We start from the raw sequence: 18,347 nt of genomic DNA on the forward strand, positions 1-18,347 counted from the left end.
CCTCATGAGGGTGGATATTTTTTTTTTTCCTTTAAGAAGGGTATGGATGAAAATTGGTAAAACATATGGGCATGTCTGTCAAACAAACTAAAATATCAAACACGTTGCAGGGTAGTCTTTTAATGGGCCCATCTTGTCCTTCCCATGGCGGCCCATAGTAGAGGTGTACCATTGAAGAAGAATATGAAAGAGACTGAACCAGGTGCGACAACCGGTCTGACCGGTATTGGGTTGAGTTATCTAACTCAAACCCATCAAGAGTAGCCTTGTAAACGGATCGGATTCTGCTCGATATCCGAATCCAGAACTTTATCTGATTGATGCTGCATCCCAAAATTGAAAATCCAAACCAACTAATGGGCTAATGGCCTGGTCTGATGGAAGAAATCAAACCGGGTTCAAAGTAAAAGTGGTCCGACCAGAGGGCACTATCAGTACCAGCATCTGCTGCTACAGAATTGAGGCATAGATGTTAACAAATGCTCGTGACATCTGACAAGGTCAACCATGTTAGGCAGCTATCACTAATAAATCCAAAACATATGCACAACTATACTGGTCCATGCCAAGGTCAGCAGAGAATCTCAGGTTTGTTGCATGAAAAAGAAATTCCAATATGGTTAAAAACAACTGTCTTCTCCACAAATATCTCATGTCAATTATACCTCCATATGAAAGTTCATCTTTTTTTTTCTTTTTCTTTCATACTTGATACTTATGAAAGGCCATCATAGGATAAGATTCACCATCACTGAGGTCCACAAATCAACTTTATTCAATGGTTCAGATTCTCAATGTATCAATTTGATAGTGAAATTCAAACAACGCAGGATTGCTCGGTTGGTAATAACTACACTTCTTAGTGAAGAAGTCGTGGGTTCAACTCACACCCTTATACCCAAAAAGAAAAACTAAAACGGTTTCTATTGTAGAACCATACAAAAGTAATTCGGACTAAAGTAGGGTTCCCTACCCTTAAAAATTTTCTCCAATAAAAAAAATGGCCCCCGGGCCCTGGAAAGCTCCACCCATGCCAACGATGTATACTATTCATAAACCGAAATCGTACTGTTCATTTAGTATGTATACATATCATTTTCGTATCGGTGCTACAACGGTTTGTATGGCACGATTTCGGACTTGGGTATTGATTTTCTATACCGTATCAATACCGTAACGTTTGACATCCTCAAGCCAGAGATTCTTTACTTGTCAAATCGGATAGTATCATGCCATCAACATCAGGTTAGGTCAAGATATGCAAGTATCACACTCAGCATCAATCACAAAGGGGTTTAGCCTGAGTTGGACCACTATTTATTGGTCAACTATTATCAACTTAACTCACTGAGTCTTTGTCCACCGCTCCCACCCAACTCCCACCTACTTGGGAGTTGTGGACATGAATTCAGTTCCTCTCATTGCATTCCACTGCAGTCCTTATTTGCTTTAGATGGGTGTGTGTTTTTATGAGACAATGCTGTTAGTTCACAATCATTCATGGCTTCTCCTACCACCTTGATCAAGTCATTTTCAGCCTTCCCCTTTGTCCATGTAATCTGCAACACCTTTAAATTGGACCATAGAACATCACTGCTCACAGATACTGTATTCAGTGGTCTTCATTGCAAATGATAAAATTATCTTTAGTCAACCATCCTTCAGCTAACCAATTTAAGTCACAAGGTGGGCACCGGCCATAAATGCAACACCAACTTTTGCTTTTTCAAAGACATTCCAAATCCCAAAAATTTAAAGTTTCAAATGCTTGAAAATGTTTGCAAAGTAGGTACTGATTGTTCTAGAGATTATTTTTGCATGACAAGTCTTTTTATAACCTTCCACTTTGAATGTAATGTACAGTGTTAAGTGTGCTTCACATGCAGAACATGTATTTACAAAACAAGAAAACAAACAACATGCAAAAAGTGGGGGGAGGGGGAGGGGGAGGGGAAATCGTTTTGGAAAAACTGCCCTCAAAGTTGGTATCTCCCCCATGTTGATGCAGGTAATAAAGCTCCTAACTGAGTAAAGCTTCCAAGAGGTTCACAATTGACCTGCCCTTACATCTCTATCGATACGATCCGCATTCAGTGTCCCGGGAAGCTCCCTGAAATCTTCATTGAAGATTGAATATGCACTGAAGATACAAAAACAACTCGTAATGATTGGTCCTTAAGATAATTAGGAGATGCAAAATTAGTATCTAGTGCTCAAAAGTCAAAACAAGAAAAGAGAGAGATGATCAGGTATTAATTTCCAGAAAGAATTAACATTAAAGTCAACAAAATGAGAATGAGAAAATATGATCAAGGGAAATAAATAACCACTGGCACCATAAAGAAGGCGTGTGCACGTGTACCCCAGAGTTAGAAAATGTGCATCTGCAGTCTTAACATGGGATATATAAGCTGTGAAATAGGTACCATGAGGAATGTATTATGGTGGTCCAAATCAGGCATAGAATATATAACCTGCGTGACGGGTTGGATGAAATGTGTTATAGTGGTCCAAACCTGGACCAACATTATGTATAAAGTTTTAATTGAATCTCAGAAGTTGGAGCCTGAAGTCAAAGGATTGAGACAGCCTCTGAGCAAAAATGGTTGAGATAAGGCTGTGAAGCAAAATTTGGCCTCGTGCAGAAGCCTTTGGCACGGGATTCGCCTGTTTTTAGAATCTCAGCAGTACCTCGAAAAGAATACAAAGAGTTGAATATTACACACAAACCTTGGATTGCAATAGCAGCAGTTGAATATACAGGAAGGGTCAGGTATAGTGCTTGAAAAAACCATGGTACCTACCCTGATCTAACAGAGTACCTGCCCTGGTCACAAAATACAATTAGAGGCCCTATGCATGACCATTATGTCAGGTTGGTTATGATTTTTGCAAACTTCTAAAGGTTGGGTATGGTGTGGTTGATACTGGTCCCAAACCTGCCCTGTTGCAATCTCTACTCTCATCCTACCAAAGGTAGAAGACATCTGCTTGAATCCCGATTTTACCACCTAAAGTCTGGGTTTTAGACCTGCCCGCTACATGTATACCCCACAGAGACCCATAGTATCTCTGGATACTCAATAAAGCTTGTTTGATGATGCTGGTGGCAGTGGATGTATGTGAACCATTAAGATTACAGCTTTGATTTTGCTTTGGACTATATATTCATTTATCATGTCATGTATGTAACATATCATATAGCAAGAAACCAAAAAAATTAGAGTTCCCATTGAATCCAACATAGAGTGAACAGCAGCAGCTAGAAAAGTAAAGTCAAAACATGGAATTAAGGATTAATAACATATATCTAAGTCCAGGATTTTGGAAAATTTAACAACATTTCCAGCATCAGTGGCCCTTTTACATAACCATTCCTAAGATCTCAGGATATGCATTGTGCTTTGAATGGAATCTCATCAAACCTGATCTATTTCATGCTATGCTTGATTATTTTATTTTCCTGATTTGATGCAATATGACAATATGTATATTGATGAGATAAGCAAAAGTAAGGTATAAAGATGCATTAGCCTACAATCAATAAGATATTAGAATCACATTTTCTCTTTGTTACTAATAAATTACTTTTTTTTTTTTTTTTATTTTGACCCCTAGGGGAGGAGGGTTGGACGGTTAGTTTATTAGATCACATGTCAACAATTATTGGGCGCACTAATCTTAAGTGAGTGATCACCTGAGTTCACCATGTTGCCGCTGCCCAAGATTAAAGAGAATGATACAAAACCCTGTCCCAAGTATCTGCATGAATGAACACGATCAACTAGTCATCGAACTCAGGTTCTATGGCCCAAAATCTCTTATTTTATTTTATTTATTTATTTTTTTTTTTTGGGGGGGGGGGGGGGGGGTTGTTTGGGGGTGATGCCATGAGTAGTTGTTGCAAAAATGGGCCAATGGTTCCTTGTTAAAAAAAATAAGCCTACTCACATATAAAGGTCCCAGATCCCATCTGTGTGCAACAGGGGCCAGTGCAAACCATAAGATGATAGCAACCCATGCCTTCAGACTGATGGAAAAAATCGCCACCAAAAGGACATCTATCAAAATTGGCAATGCAAACTTGTTATTTGATCTGGAATTGAATTTTTGAGCAGAAGTAATGCACAACTCAAGCTGAGGCTTACAAGGCAACTTCAACTTGTCATGAAGAAAAGAGAAAAGCCTCTTTTTCCACAAACTTGCTGATTCTGGAATCTGGAACTTCTGAATATTTTCAATGAAGATGAGAGAATATTCTTGATTATTAAAACACTAACAGAAAGAAAGTTGAATTAAATGAATTGATTCCAACCAGATCATCATCTTCATCATCGTCATCAAATCCATCACGAACATGTTTAGCAGGAGGCTTTGGTTTAACAGCTATCATCAGGGAATCTGAAGAAAACAAGGAAAAGAAGAATTTAACTCAAATCTCAAGAAAAATGATGGCTACTGTTCTGCGCCTAATCTTTTTTCTTTTGGAAACCACATCAAATTTTGCAGAAACTATACTCCCTGGTTAATAATATAACAGAAGACCTATAAAAACTAGAACCCCTCTTTTTTCGATATGGTACCATATCTGGAAGATTGAGTTAGATGAATATGTCTTTTTCTAGGTGTTAAGGAAACATTTATAATATAATAATTTTAAGTAGATATAAAGTTTTCTTTTGGGTAATAATTCCAGTAGATATAACCATAATTTTATAAATCAGGAAGGGGTATATATAATTATTTTTAGGTAATTTTAATTGGAACCCCAGGTTTGATGGAAGTCATTTTTAATCTTATAAAAATGATACTTTGCATTTATGAATTTCTTCCCAAACTCACCATTTGCAAACTACTACAAATTCATCATCTAATTCCAGCAGCTTCACTTTAGCTTTTAACCATTTACATAAAACCATAACTGTAGTAGTTCATTTCAAATATCATCCAAAATACCCAAGGCTGCTTATTTTGTTCATACTATGCCATGTCATTCTATCTGGCCCACAAGTATTATCAAATCCTTTGCTAACACTTCCCCTCATCCATTTAGATCCAACAACAACAACAATAATAAACCTTGTCCCAACTAAATGGGGTCAGCTACATGGATTCTTGTCTTCCAATCAATTTTGTTTGAGGCCATGCTAGATACAAGGCCTAAGCTATGCATATCCTTTCTCACCACTTAAGGTCATCTTAGGTCTACTCCTAGCTCTTCCAGTTCCTTCAATTTGGATTATATCACTTCTCCATACAGGGGCATTTATAGGTCTCTGTTGAACATGGTCGTGCCCACCTCAAACGACTTTCCCGAAGCTTATCACTTATGGGAGCAACTCCCAGATCAACTCTAATATGATCATTCCTTATCTTATCCTTCCTAGTTTTGCCTCTCATCCATCTTAGCATCCTCATTTATGTTACATTGAGTTTATCTATATGATTCTTTTTAATAGTCCAACACTTTGCACCATACATCATAGCTAGTTGAACAACGATTTTATAAAATTTTCCTTTAAGCTTTAATGGAATACGTCGATCGCACAAAACCCCAGACACAACTCTCCACTTAATCCACCCTATTTTAATTCTTTGGGAAACATCATCCTCTATATCACCTCTTTAATTTATGATGGAACCTAGGTACCTAAAAGAATCACTCTAAGGAATCTCCTTTATCGTCAAGTTTCACCACCTCATCGTCTGCTCGATCATGAGTAAAGTTACAAACTAGATATTCTGTTTTCGTTCTACTTAATTTAAAGCCTCTTGATTCCAAAGTTGTTCTCCATGATTCTAACTTGGTATTAATCCCCACTTGAGTCTCATCTATCAACACAATATCATCAGCAAAAGAGCATACACTAAGGGACCTCGTCTTGAATTTATTTTGTTAATTCATCCATTACAAGTGCAAATAAATATGGGCTTAAAGTTTACCCTTGATGTAGCCCAACTGTAATTGGAAATTCATTACTTTATCCCCCCACTATTCTTACACTTGTCACTAAACCATCATACATATTCTTAATTATATCTACATATTTACTTGCAACACTTTTTCTCTAGTATTTGCCAAATTAACGCTTTATGAACTCTATCATGAGCTTTTTCTAAGTCAATAAATACCATATGAAGGTCTTTCCTACATTTTCATAAGTCTCCTAATTAGGTAAATAGCCTCTGTTGTAGATCTTCCCGGCATAAACCCAAACTGGTTTTCCATAATTGTGGCTAAGTGTCTAAAACGGGTTTCAATTGCTCTCTCCCATAATTTCATAATATGGCTCATCAGTTTAATGCCCCTATAGTTATTATAGCTTTGAATATATATTTTATTTTTGTAAATTGGACCACAATGCTTCTCCTCCGACATTTTCCCTGTGCTCATAATCTTATTAAACAACTTAGTCAACCAAACTAGCCCGCAGGTTCCTAAGCTCTTCCATACTTCTATGGGATTTCATCAGTACCTTGTGTCTTGCCTAGTTTCATCCTCTTTAGTGTTTCTTTTACTTCGGACATCGAAATTCTCCGCAAATATGTTTGAAAATTTGTGTTTTGGTGAATGGTGTAATCGTCCGAATCACAGGTGCTTCAAGCATGCTTGTTTAGTAGACTAGAGAAATAGATTTCCCATCTTTTCTTAATGTCCTCATCATATACTGGTACTTTACCATCTCCATTTTTAATACATCTAACATGGTAAAGATCTCCACTCTTCTTATCCCTTATTTTAATTGTCTTATAAATCCATTTAGATCCCTCAAGTGAAAATCATTTTGTATGAAGTCTATCAAGGGAAGCTGATAGACTGCCTACTAAGCTCAGCATTAAACCCAATTTAACTGAAGCTATATCCCAAGGCTGCGTTTGTTTGCAAAGGTGGGGTGAGAAAAAAGGGGTGAAAAAAAAAACATGTGGGCCCCATGTGTAGTGGGGTGAGGGAGAAGGAAAGAAAAGGAAAAGGTTTTGTGGAAAAGTGATAGTGGTGGGTCCCACTTTTTACTTTTCCCAACTTTCCCACAAAGTCCCACCAAATATGTGGGGTTTTAAAATGGCTTGGGGTGGGAAAGTTGGGCTGCCACATCACCAGACAAGTTTCCTTGATTCAAGGAAACTTGTCTCTCACTTTCTCACCCCAAGCAACCAAACAATCTTCCATTTTGGGATTTAAGGGAAAAGTAAGAAATCTACACTTTTTTCAAGAATTTTTCCACCCCTTTTTTCCCACCCCACCTTTATTCCAGCAAACAAACGCAGCCCAACTATCTGAAATCTATGCGGTGTCACCAAAACCTGCCTGGGTCACTTATGGGTCCACTCAAGATAGTCATAAACTTGTACAAAATGACAGCAACTATGTAATCTCTATAACAATGAAGCATTTAATAAGGGGAAATAACAGAGGATGACAATAACACAATTTAGTGGAAGCTCAAGGCAAGAGAAAGTAACCATGAAAGTAATCCTCTTGTTGCATAAGTGATAGGAGTGCAAAGCAAGGTCAAGCAGACCCCATTCAGCTGAGATCCCCTCACTAGCTGAACTGAGCCCCATTCCTCTTTCAGCCCGCTTTTTTTTTTTTTTTTTTCCCCATCTTGCACTTGTCATTTTCCAGTTTTCATTTCTCATCTCACCTCTCATCCAGTCATCCCTTTTTCCTCCCATCTCTTCATCCCCTTTATGTTCAGATGTCAGTTTTACCTACTTTGTGTTTTTTTGGATCTGTTTGCCGAACTCATTAAGTTGAAATAAGGCTGCAGTTGAGGCCCTTGAGGTAAACTTGGAAGAGGAAACAAAATAAAGATAAGATAGTATAATACACCAGTGAAAGTTAATGTCGGATAAGGGGGTTAAGAGAGTTCTAATTAATAAAGGAAAAGGAGGAATTACGAGAATGGAACTATCGTCTTCACCCTTGCAATAGGAAAAGGAACAAACCATCGTAAGACAGGGTGATCAATCTCTACCAAATAGTTGTCTCGACTGAAGTGGATTAATTTACCTCGATGGTCTATCAATTCCAACCCACAAAACTGTGAACCAGCAGTCGGAGATTGTTTAGATTGTTAGAAAACAAGCTTTAAACAATCAAAATAGCAGTTGAACTTGAACAGAGAAAAGAGAGAAGAGAGATGAAGAACCAGTAGAAAAGACCTGTGATTCTTAGCTAAAGAGTCTAAAATCACAAAGCACTTTTATTTATAGCTTCTAATGAATCTAATACAACTTGAGAGACAAGTAATTGTCCTCTAGAAGAAGGAAACAAAATATTACAGCTTTAGTAACTTCCTAACTCCTAAAATAGAAAGTTTTGAAAATAGAAACTACCACCAAAATAGAAACAATGCTTTCTAAAAACTCCCAAAACTTATGTAGCAAGACTCCCACATTGGAAATAGAAAATACAATCAAAACAATAGCATAATATTGTTCACGTGAACAGGAACGTGAACAATAAAACTCCCAAATTTACGTATACTTCAACACTCCCCCTCAAGCTGGAGCATACAAATCTCCAATGCCCAGCTTGCAACAGATAGACTGAAAACTTGGTTTGAACAGAGCTTTGGTGAACAAATCAGCTAGTTGGTCAGTAGAGCTCACAAAAGGAGTTATTATAAGCTTCTTCTTCACTGCATCACGCACAAAGTGACAATCTACCTCTATATGCTTCGTTCTCTCATGGAACACTGGATTACTAGCAATGTAAGTGGCTGCCTGATTATCACAAAACATTTTCATAGGGGCAGAAACTGGAAATCCTATTTCCTCTAACAATGAACGAAGCCACATCAATTCAGCAGCGGTGTGGGCCATAGCCCTATACTCAGCTTCAGCACTAGATCGAGCAATGGTGGGTTGTTTATTACTCTTCCAAGTCACAAGATTTCCACCAAGAAAAGTACAATAACCTGTGGTTGACCGGCGATCAATGACGGATCCAGCCCAATCTGCATCAGAAAAGGCAACCAAGTCCATACTCCGATTTGGTCGATCGATGAGCCCTTTTCCAGGCGCACTCTTGAGGTATCGAAGCACTCTCATTGCTGCATCCCAATGAGCCTTCCTAGGAGACTGCATAAACTGACTCAACACACCAACAGAATAAGAAATATCAGGACGAGTAATAGTAAGATAAATAAGTTTCCCAATAAGACTCCTGTAACGATGGACATCATCTAACAAGTCACCATCATCACGTCCTAACTTCAACTGAGGATCCATGGGAATGTCGCTAGGTTTAGAAGCAAGCATTCCAGTCTCAGTCAAAAGATCTAACACATACTTTCTTTGTGACAAACTTCTTTTTTACTGTGGATCACTTCAATCCCCAAGAAATATTGTAGATCACCTAAATCTTTGGTTTGGAAAGATTTTTGTAAGTGTGCCTTAACCGTATGGATTGCATCAACATCATTACCCGAAAGGACAATATCATCAACATAAAGCGCCATAATGACAACACAATCACCCCCTGCCGTCTAACAAACATAGAGTGATCGAATAACAACTTGTACAAAACCAAAAGACTCCACGAGTCTTGCTAAATTTCTCAAACCAAGCCCGTGGAGACTTTTTGAGTCCATAAATCGCTTTATGAAGCCTGCAAACACGAACATTGTCCTCCCCCTGAGCAACATACCCTGGAGGTTGTTCCATGTAAACTTCTTCATGAAGATCACCATATAAGAATGCATTTTTTATGTCAAGCTGAAAAAGAGTCCAATCATAATTCACAGCCAAAGATATCAAGACACGGACAGAATTAAGTCTTGCCACAAGAGAAAAAGTCTCAAAATAATCTACACCATACATTTGTGTAAAGCCCTTAGCCACCAAGCGGGCCTTAAGCCTTTCAACCGTACCATCAGAATGGTACTTAATAGTATACACCCACCGACAGCGGACCACATCTTTCCCAAGAGGTAAGTTGACTAAAGACCATGCATGACGAGAATGTAAAGCATCCATTTCCACATCCATAGCGGCTTTCTAGCCAGGAATTTTAAGAGCTTCGGTATGATGGGTTGGAATATGAACGATAGACATAGACAAAGCAAGGCAACTAAAGCTAGAAGGGAGATGAGAGGTAGAAACAAAATTGGAAACAGGATAAACAATGTTAGAGTGTAAAGTGCAAGTACGAGTACCTTTCCTTTAAGCAATTGGTAAGTCATCTGAAGGCAGAGTGGGATCTCCACTAGAAGAATCCGCCGGTGGAGAGGATGAAAAAGGAACATCCGTAGGGCCAGCTTTAGGCTCCACTTAAGGAGAGCCGCTAATATTGTTAGGAGGAACTCTATTATCCCACAATATGTTCTGGCAACTTATGTCTTCACTGATAAACCTGTAGAGGAACATTGCTAGTGGAAGGAACTAAAGAGGGAATAGGAGGAGTATCATCCAAAATACAGTTTTCAACAGACACAGATTGACTAAGATAATAAGGAGTGTCTTAAAAAAAGGTCACATCCGCACTTGTAAATTGTTTGCGAAGAACCGGATCATAACAACGAAAACCTTTTTGAGTTCGTGAGTACCCAAGAAAAATACACTTAATAGAAAGGGGGGAAAGTTTATCCAAAGGATGTGGTATGTGAACAAAACACACACAACAAAAAATTTTGGGTGGAACTAAAAACGGTTCTCTATTGGGAAAAACAATTGAAAAAGGAGATTTTTCAGAAAGCAAAGGCATAGGCATGCGATTAATTAAATGACCAGCAGTCAAAATTGCATCACACCAGTAACTCTTTGGAACATTCATCTGAATCAAATAGCGCGTGCAACCTCCAAGAGGTGACGATTTTTGCGTTCAGCCACTCCATTTTGTTGGGGAGTGAATGAACAACTGGTTCGATGAATCATTCCAAGAGAATCACACAAGTTAGATATATCATGTTGCACATATTCTAAAGCATTATCAGACCGAAAATTTTTAATAGGAAGAGAAAATTGAGTTCGAATTTCATGAATAAAACTTTTAAATGTAGTTAAGAACTCTGTCCGATCCTTTAAAAGATACAACCATGTAAGACAGGAGAAATCGTCCACAAATGTAACAAAATATCGAAAACCATGCCTATTAATAATTCTACAAGGGCCCCAAATATCGGAATGAACAAAAAAAAATAAGGACTCACTACGAGAGATAGAGCGTGGAGGATAGGTGGCACGATGATGCGGATAGGTGGCACGATGATGCTTTCCTAACTCACACGCTTCACAATTTAATCTAGACACTGGTTTAAAAGAAGGAAATAAAATTTTTAATTTAGGTAAAGACAGATGGCCTAAACGACAGTGCCACTGGAGAGCATCTACACAATCATCAGAAAGAGCTGCAATAAGGGTAGCATAGTCCAGATAGTAGAGTCCGTTCCTTTCACACCCTCCACCAATCGTCTTCCTCGTGTGAAGGTCCTGGAAAACACAATAAGTGGGAGTAAAAGTCACAGCAGTTTAGTGCTTTAGTTAATTGACTAACAGATAATAAGTTAAAAGGAAAGTTAGCAACATGAAGTACGGATGATAAAATAAGAGAAGGTGTAGGAGAAACATTTCCAGAGCCTAGAATAGGTGTGGAAGTCCCATTAGCTATGACAACAGAATTTTTAGTGGTAGATTTAGAAAAAGAGCTAAAAAGTGATGACTTACCAGTCATATGGGAAGAGGCCCATGAATCGATGATCCAAGGGGTGGGAGTAGAAGTGAGAAGTGTTGTGTTACCTGCATGAAAAAGTGTGGCAGCAGAAGTACTAGTGGATGTGGAAGCGCCAGTTTCAATATTTTGCAATCAGCGAAGGATTTGGCTTACATCATCTCTTAGAGTCTTAGACAAGTCCCCTGAAGAAGATCCAGAACCACTATCGTTGTTTGCTACAGTATCAGTACCACCATCAGAAACGGCATGATTGGCAAGGTGTTTGGCCCACTCTGGTTTTCCATGTTTGGCCCAACAAGCTTCCACTAAGTGCCCTGTTTTACCGCAATGAGTACAAAGTCGAGATGTCTTATCAGACAGTTGAACACCACGACCTCCAAAAGACCTACTAACTCCCCCCGAACCACGACTACATCCCCTTCCATAAGAGGTAGTGAAGGCTGAATTTTCTCCTTTAGAACTTTTTTTTTGGAGAACTCCCTTCAGTTAAGGCAATACATTGAAGTCTAGAATATGCTTCACTAAGATTAGGGACATGCTCACCAGTAAAAAGATGTCCTTTGACAGATTTCAGTTCAGGGTTCAATCCTGCAAGAAACTTAGACACAAAAAATTCATTCCGTTGGGCCTTAAGCTTCTCTATATCAGTGGTGAGAGGTTGAAAGACATTCAACTCCTCCATCATGCCTTTAAAGGAGTTGTAATAATCTTACAGAGACTTGTCAGCTTGCTGAAATTGAAATAGCTTTTCATAAATACTAAAAATCCGAGTCATATTTTTAGCTTGGGAATAAGTCTCTTGCAAATCATCCCATATTCCCTTTGCAGTCTTATATAGAACATAACATTTGCTGCAATATTAGGTTCCATACTATTCCACATCCAAATTTTGATGATTGCATCATCTTGGATCCAACTAAAATAAGATTTGTCAGTCTCAGCAGGAGGTTCATCCTCAATGAACTTAAGCTTACCTTTTGCAAGTATGTACACCCAAACCGCTTGTGACCACAACAAGTAATTAGAACTACCTTTGAGCTTGATAGATGTAATTTGGACGTTTACATGATCTCCTTGAGATCCTTTTGATTCAGTTGTACTCATGATTGAGTCACGTGTAAGTGAAGACATTAAACTGAGATAGATATCACTCAAATCAGTTTTCCAAAACTTGAAGTAGAAAGAGCACAAAAAAACATTCTACAACCTTAGGACAGAATAGGAGAAAAAAAAGGAGGTAACAAAGGTATCCAAGTTTTGGAACGTGTAAGAGTAAGGTAATAGGCAGAGAAGATCAGTTCACATGAATATCTGATCTAACAGTCCATAATATACAGCATTAGGTGGCTACACACCAAGGAAACAGGAAAAAAAAGAATTTCATAAGAGAATATTAAGAACAACACTATTTTGATTCAAAAAAGCTCTGACACCATGTAAGAAAACAAGCTTTAAACAATCAAAATAGCAGTTGAACTTGAACAAAGGAAAGAGAGAAGAAGAAGAAGAAGAAGAGAAGAAAGATGAAGAACCAGTAGAAAAGACCTGTGATTCTTAGCTAAAGAGTCTAGAATCACAGAGCACTTTTATTTATAGCTTCTAATGAATCTAATACAACTTAAGAGACAAGTAATTGTCCTCTAGAAGAAGGAAACAAAATATTACAGCTTTAGTAACTTCATAATTCCTAAAATAGAAAGTTCTGAAAATAGAAAGTTCTGAAAATAGAAACTACCACCAAAATAAAAACTATGCTTTCTAAAAACTCCCAAAACTTATGTAGCAAGACTCCCACATTAGAAATAGAAAATATAATCAAAACAATAGCATAATACTGTTCACGTGACGTGAACAGCAACGTGAACATTAAAACTCCCAAATTTACGTATACTTCAACACAGATAATTCTAAGACAGATTCCAAATGAATAATGGGCATCAAGATCTCATAGTTCATGTAGTTACAAAACTCCAAACAGGTAGGGACCATGACATTGTGGAGCTTTTAGCAGCAGAAGAAGCTCTCTTGAGCTGCAACTGTTTCCACAACAGAGCCACAGAATAACACTATAAAGGATGAGATAGAAATCACACGGAAGAAAAGGGTTTCCCTTTTTCCTTTTGGGGGGGGGGGGTTGTGGAAGGAAATCACACGCACCCGCCCATGCAAACTTCCTCAAAACTAATCATTTTTTTTTCAAATACTTCAAACAATGGAGATTACACAAAAATAAAGAGAAAGAAAGGCTTAAGTCTGTAACTAGGAAACTAATTAGATAAGAAAAATTGGAAAAGATAAATCCAACATCTTACTTAACCTGCCCAACTATTAAACAAATCAAAATATCCCACATATTCTATTCGATCAAAAGTGAAATTGGTCTAATAATATCTGCTTGGATCCTCAAACAGGTATTGATGTGATCCATGGAAGTGCTCCAGCATCAACTTAAGGCAGCTACTTCTTTGACAGTTACTGAAAGAACAAATAGACGAGATGGTTTCTGAGCAGCTCCATTCCCACCACTGTTGACTTCGCATCCCCCCCCCCCCCCCCAAAAAAAAAAAAAACCCCAAAAAAAGAGGAAAAAAATCGTGTTGCTCCCTTCTTCTCTCTCTATCATCTCCTCACGACATCTTCAGATAAAATCTACTCTCCCCCCCCTCTTTCTCTCGTTATATGAATTGAAAAGAAATGTAGTGGAGTACTCAACTTTCTCCTTGACAAAAAGCCGGTCAATCTCCACATGCTCTGTAATGCCAATAGCTGATTTGCTATTGTAGTACTGCGTCATGGGAGAACCAGAGGTAATACCAGAATCCTACAGGGCCATTAAGCCATATCTAACATATCTTACATGCCATAGCACAGAACTACACTTCAGACTTGATCAAGCAACCACAACTTGTTTCTTGCAATGCCTGCAAGAAACAAGATCTACTCTAACAAAAGAAAAAATAGCTAAATCTGGATAAGCAGTCATCTAGAGAACCAGGCCAATCAACATCTCTGAAGGCCTCTATATGCAGACAGTGAGGAGAAAGAAGGATCCTTTTCCTAAAGCAGACTTCAGATACCTTTGAATATGATACACAACATCAAGGTGAGTGAAGTATGGATCATGGGCCACTATAAGTCAGTGGACAAAGGACCCAACCCAGAAACAAAGGAGCAGCACCAAGAACAAAACCAGCAAAATGATCGCTGGATTAAGGCATTGAAAGTGGTCACACATGGATAAGAGGAAACACTCTGGAAAACGGGAAACAACTGAGAGTTCATCTGAAGAACCCTCCAAAGGGAGAAGGGCTTTAGAGATGGAAGATAAAAAGATGGATCTCACTACTTGATAGAAGGTAGAAGGTGGTCACGAGAGTGAGGTGGGTGAGGTTGGGTTTGTGACATGCAAGAAGGATCAGGTAAAGGTTTTAGATGGTGGCAGTGAGAGAGAGAGAGAGAAGCAAAAGTCCTAAATGGGCAACGGAGATATTTTGAGGGTGAGAGAGAGGAGATGACATGATTTATGAAGATGTTTGGATGTCAGCAATGGTTATGCCAGTGATGCTGTTGGGGCACTTGATGGTGACATCAGTATTAGGGCAGTGATCCCAAGACTGGTCCTCACTAGAACCATGATGGTAATGATCTGGGGAATAATGACTTGTTTCTCAAGAGAGCACAGCCATGTTCTACTCAAAATATGAGAAAAAGAGAAAATTATGGCGACATCCTCAGAACAAAAAGTTAATTATATAGATACTCAATTCGCCCGAATAGCTCTTCAACCCCACATTGCAATACTAATTTTATTTTATTTTTTCACTGCCAAAAAAGAAGTCGTTTTGTAATAAACACATAACTTTGCCAAATACAGCTTGTAAAACAATGGCTGTTCGTTAATATGTTCAATCCTACGATTAAAAATAAATTGGCATGGTAGATTGACTGAATTCCTTTTTACACCACTTTCTCAAAGAAGCTTGTTCCAAATTTACATGTTCTCTTACTTGAGAACATAAAGAAAAAATTGACAAAAATAATGGACACAAAAGGAACTTATAATACAAAAAAAATAGTCAAATACAAGTAACTCACTTTACTGTAAAAATGTAATGTAGTGGTGCACAGTATATAGGAAACAAAGTCTTAAAACTAGAAGTCAGTACTGCCCATAAAGAAAGTAATGGAAGTCTATGAATCAATCTTCCACCCACAAAAACCAGCTTAGCACTGCTGATAATTTCAATTAATCAAGCGCTTTAACTTTAGCGGGTCAAACTACCAAATATGAAATCAAGAAGCCAATTGCAAAGAAAATCCTCCACAGACTGAGTGCTATCCTCAAAAGTTGTCTTTGATTCCTTCGGTAACATCACATCTGCGAACATAGACTAACCTAAATAATATACAATTTTTGGCATCAATAATTTTTCAAAATTCATATTACACTAGCAGAAGGGTTCATGCAGAGGTGGGAAGAATGAACCACAAATTGTTGAATGGGGATGGTTTTGGCATTTCAATGGGACTATTGTCCCTATCCAATGGTTGTGCACAACTGCACAGAAAACCATTTTCCATTACACTGCATCATGTCAAATAATAACAACATCAAGCACATTACAACTCTCATGGTCATACAATTTACCTTAGCATTGCACATGCACCTCTGATTATAGTACCTAATAAATATCAATGATTTTGTAAAAGGAAACTCCCCCATCCTGCATGCTACTTTGATAACTTTATCTTCACTGACCAACTTATTGGAGCTTGTATGGAAGTGATTAAGTGTCAAATGAAGTTAGACAAGAAATAGTACTTCTCCCATCATGATAAATACATAATAACAATAACCCGAGGAGGGGTTTTAATGTACTAAACTATAATTGGAGCTTCTTTCTGAAAAAATAACAATGTCATTACTCATTGCCTCTGCCTCTCAACACATTTTTTTAGAAGGTTCAATAAATATCAACAGTTATGCGCTTGGCAAAACATTACTATAGAGCATAAGAAAAGGTAATAATATTTTGAAATTGGAAAGTGAAAAGTACCTCCATCACTAAGCTGGAGGGACACCTCGTCCCCATTTTTGCTGTCATACAGTACCTCCCCTCGCAAGATAAGCTTCAAATGATCAACTGGCAATTGGCAATTCTTGGCAATCAAGTTTCTCAAATCAAGAACCTGAATATGGTACAACCAAATAATCTTGCAACATGAAACACTTCCTTATCACTTAAAGAAAGATAAAAACGAAAATCTAGTGAACTTAAAGGTTAAATGCAAGGCCAAGTACACCAAGTCCATTGCTATTATCCCCAAAAAAAAAAAAATACACAAAAGCAAAAAACAATCACGTCCTTGGAATCTTTGAATACCTCATAAATTATTATAAAGTGCTAACTAGAGAAAAAAGAATCGTGTAACCATAGAAAGAAGAATCACAACCACAAACTGCATGTTAATTTTTTGTTAATTTATTTAATCTTTGAAAATAAGTAACTAAAATAAGCAAGCACTGAGAGAGAATCAGAATACAGAATTTAGCGGCCCTTGGTCACAGTAGGGAAGTATATGAAAGGAATCTTGGCCAGTCAGAAAAACCACTAGAGGACGTTAAACAGGAGCACAGATACCTGGTAATGAACTTGAAAATCATCGAAAAAGGATTCTTTACTGACAAGAATGAGATAAAAGAACATGGCCAGAGAAGCAGATCAACAGCAGATTTAAAGATTACATGCTGATAGTTGCCAAACATCCATTAGTGAGTCATTGACTACTTCCATTGGGTGTGAAGATTCACATTGATTCTTCAAGAAAAAATTCCTCCATTTCGAGCTAAATTGATCGCAAACTAATTTAATTCCTCATAAAAAGTAGGCTGAATTCAAGGATGCGAAAAGAAGGGCATACTTTGATAGGAGAAGGAACTCGTAGTCGAGACGGACGGGCAGGCCCAATGGTTTTGAGGATTATCTCCACCTCATCTCTGCGATTGCTAGAACTCGCCGCCATGGCGATTAGCTAAAGCATCTGCTTCCCCGTTAACATCAATTTGACAGAAAGTCGATCTGATTTGAAACTGAAAACAGCTACAATAAATGGATTTCGGGTTTCTTCTTCGGGTTACGAGTATGGTTTTCTTGGCATCTTCGGAAGCGCGTAACGGAGTTGTTTTCTTTCCCAACCTCGGGAAATGAGGTTGACTGCATTATGGGCAGTTTGTTATATATATAATTGAAAGCGAAAATTAAAGGGAAAATTAAATTGAAAATTGCAGTAGGTTGGAGGCCTTAAAGCACTAACATCCCATTTTATGTTTATAAAGCACAGATATTCCAAAATTGAATTTTTATTGGATATATTTGTCAAATATATCACTGAAAACAATTAAATCGCTGTTTATTTTAAAAAAAATATCCCTATAATAAACAGTGTCCGAAAGATTTTCGATGATAAATTGGACAAATATATCCAACAAAAATTCAATTTTGAGGTATTTATGTTTTTTATACATAAAGTGGATATCAGTGTTTTAAGACCTCCATTTTAGGGTGTCAAGTGCAATTTGCTCTAATTTAAATTATAAGACCTTTATTTTGGGGTGCCAGTGCAATTTGCTTTAATTTAAATTATAAAATTGTTTCACCCTGGCAAGGGGATT

The 18,347-nt window shown here is 37.8% G+C and overlaps 1 protein-coding gene across 1 annotated transcript; it reads right to left on the reverse strand.

Moving 5' to 3' along the window:
* Positions 1-1,224: 1,224 nt before the first annotated feature.
* On the reverse strand, positions 1,225-17,870 carry LOC149000344 (ubiquitin family protein). Its single transcript, XM_089139849.1, has 7 exons — positions 17,597-17,870; positions 16,732-16,864; positions 4,316-4,401; positions 4,149-4,227; positions 3,952-4,061; positions 3,698-3,762; positions 1,225-2,140 (listed from the first exon to the last, which is right to left on the reverse strand). Exons 1-7 carry the CDS (start codon positions 17,696-17,698, stop codon positions 2,047-2,049), a joined length of 669 nt encoding a protein of 222 aa, XP_088995975.1. The 5' UTR covers positions 17,699-17,870; the 3' UTR covers positions 1,225-2,046.
* Positions 17,871-18,347: the final 477 nt, after the last annotated feature.

This window comes from Hakea prostrata, chromosome 11, assembly GCF_041222555.1.
Source record: "Hakea prostrata isolate BN-2017 chromosome 11, UWA_Hpros_2, whole genome shotgun sequence".
NCBI classification, from domain to species: Eukaryota; Viridiplantae; Streptophyta; class Magnoliopsida; order Proteales; family Proteaceae; genus Hakea; species Hakea prostrata.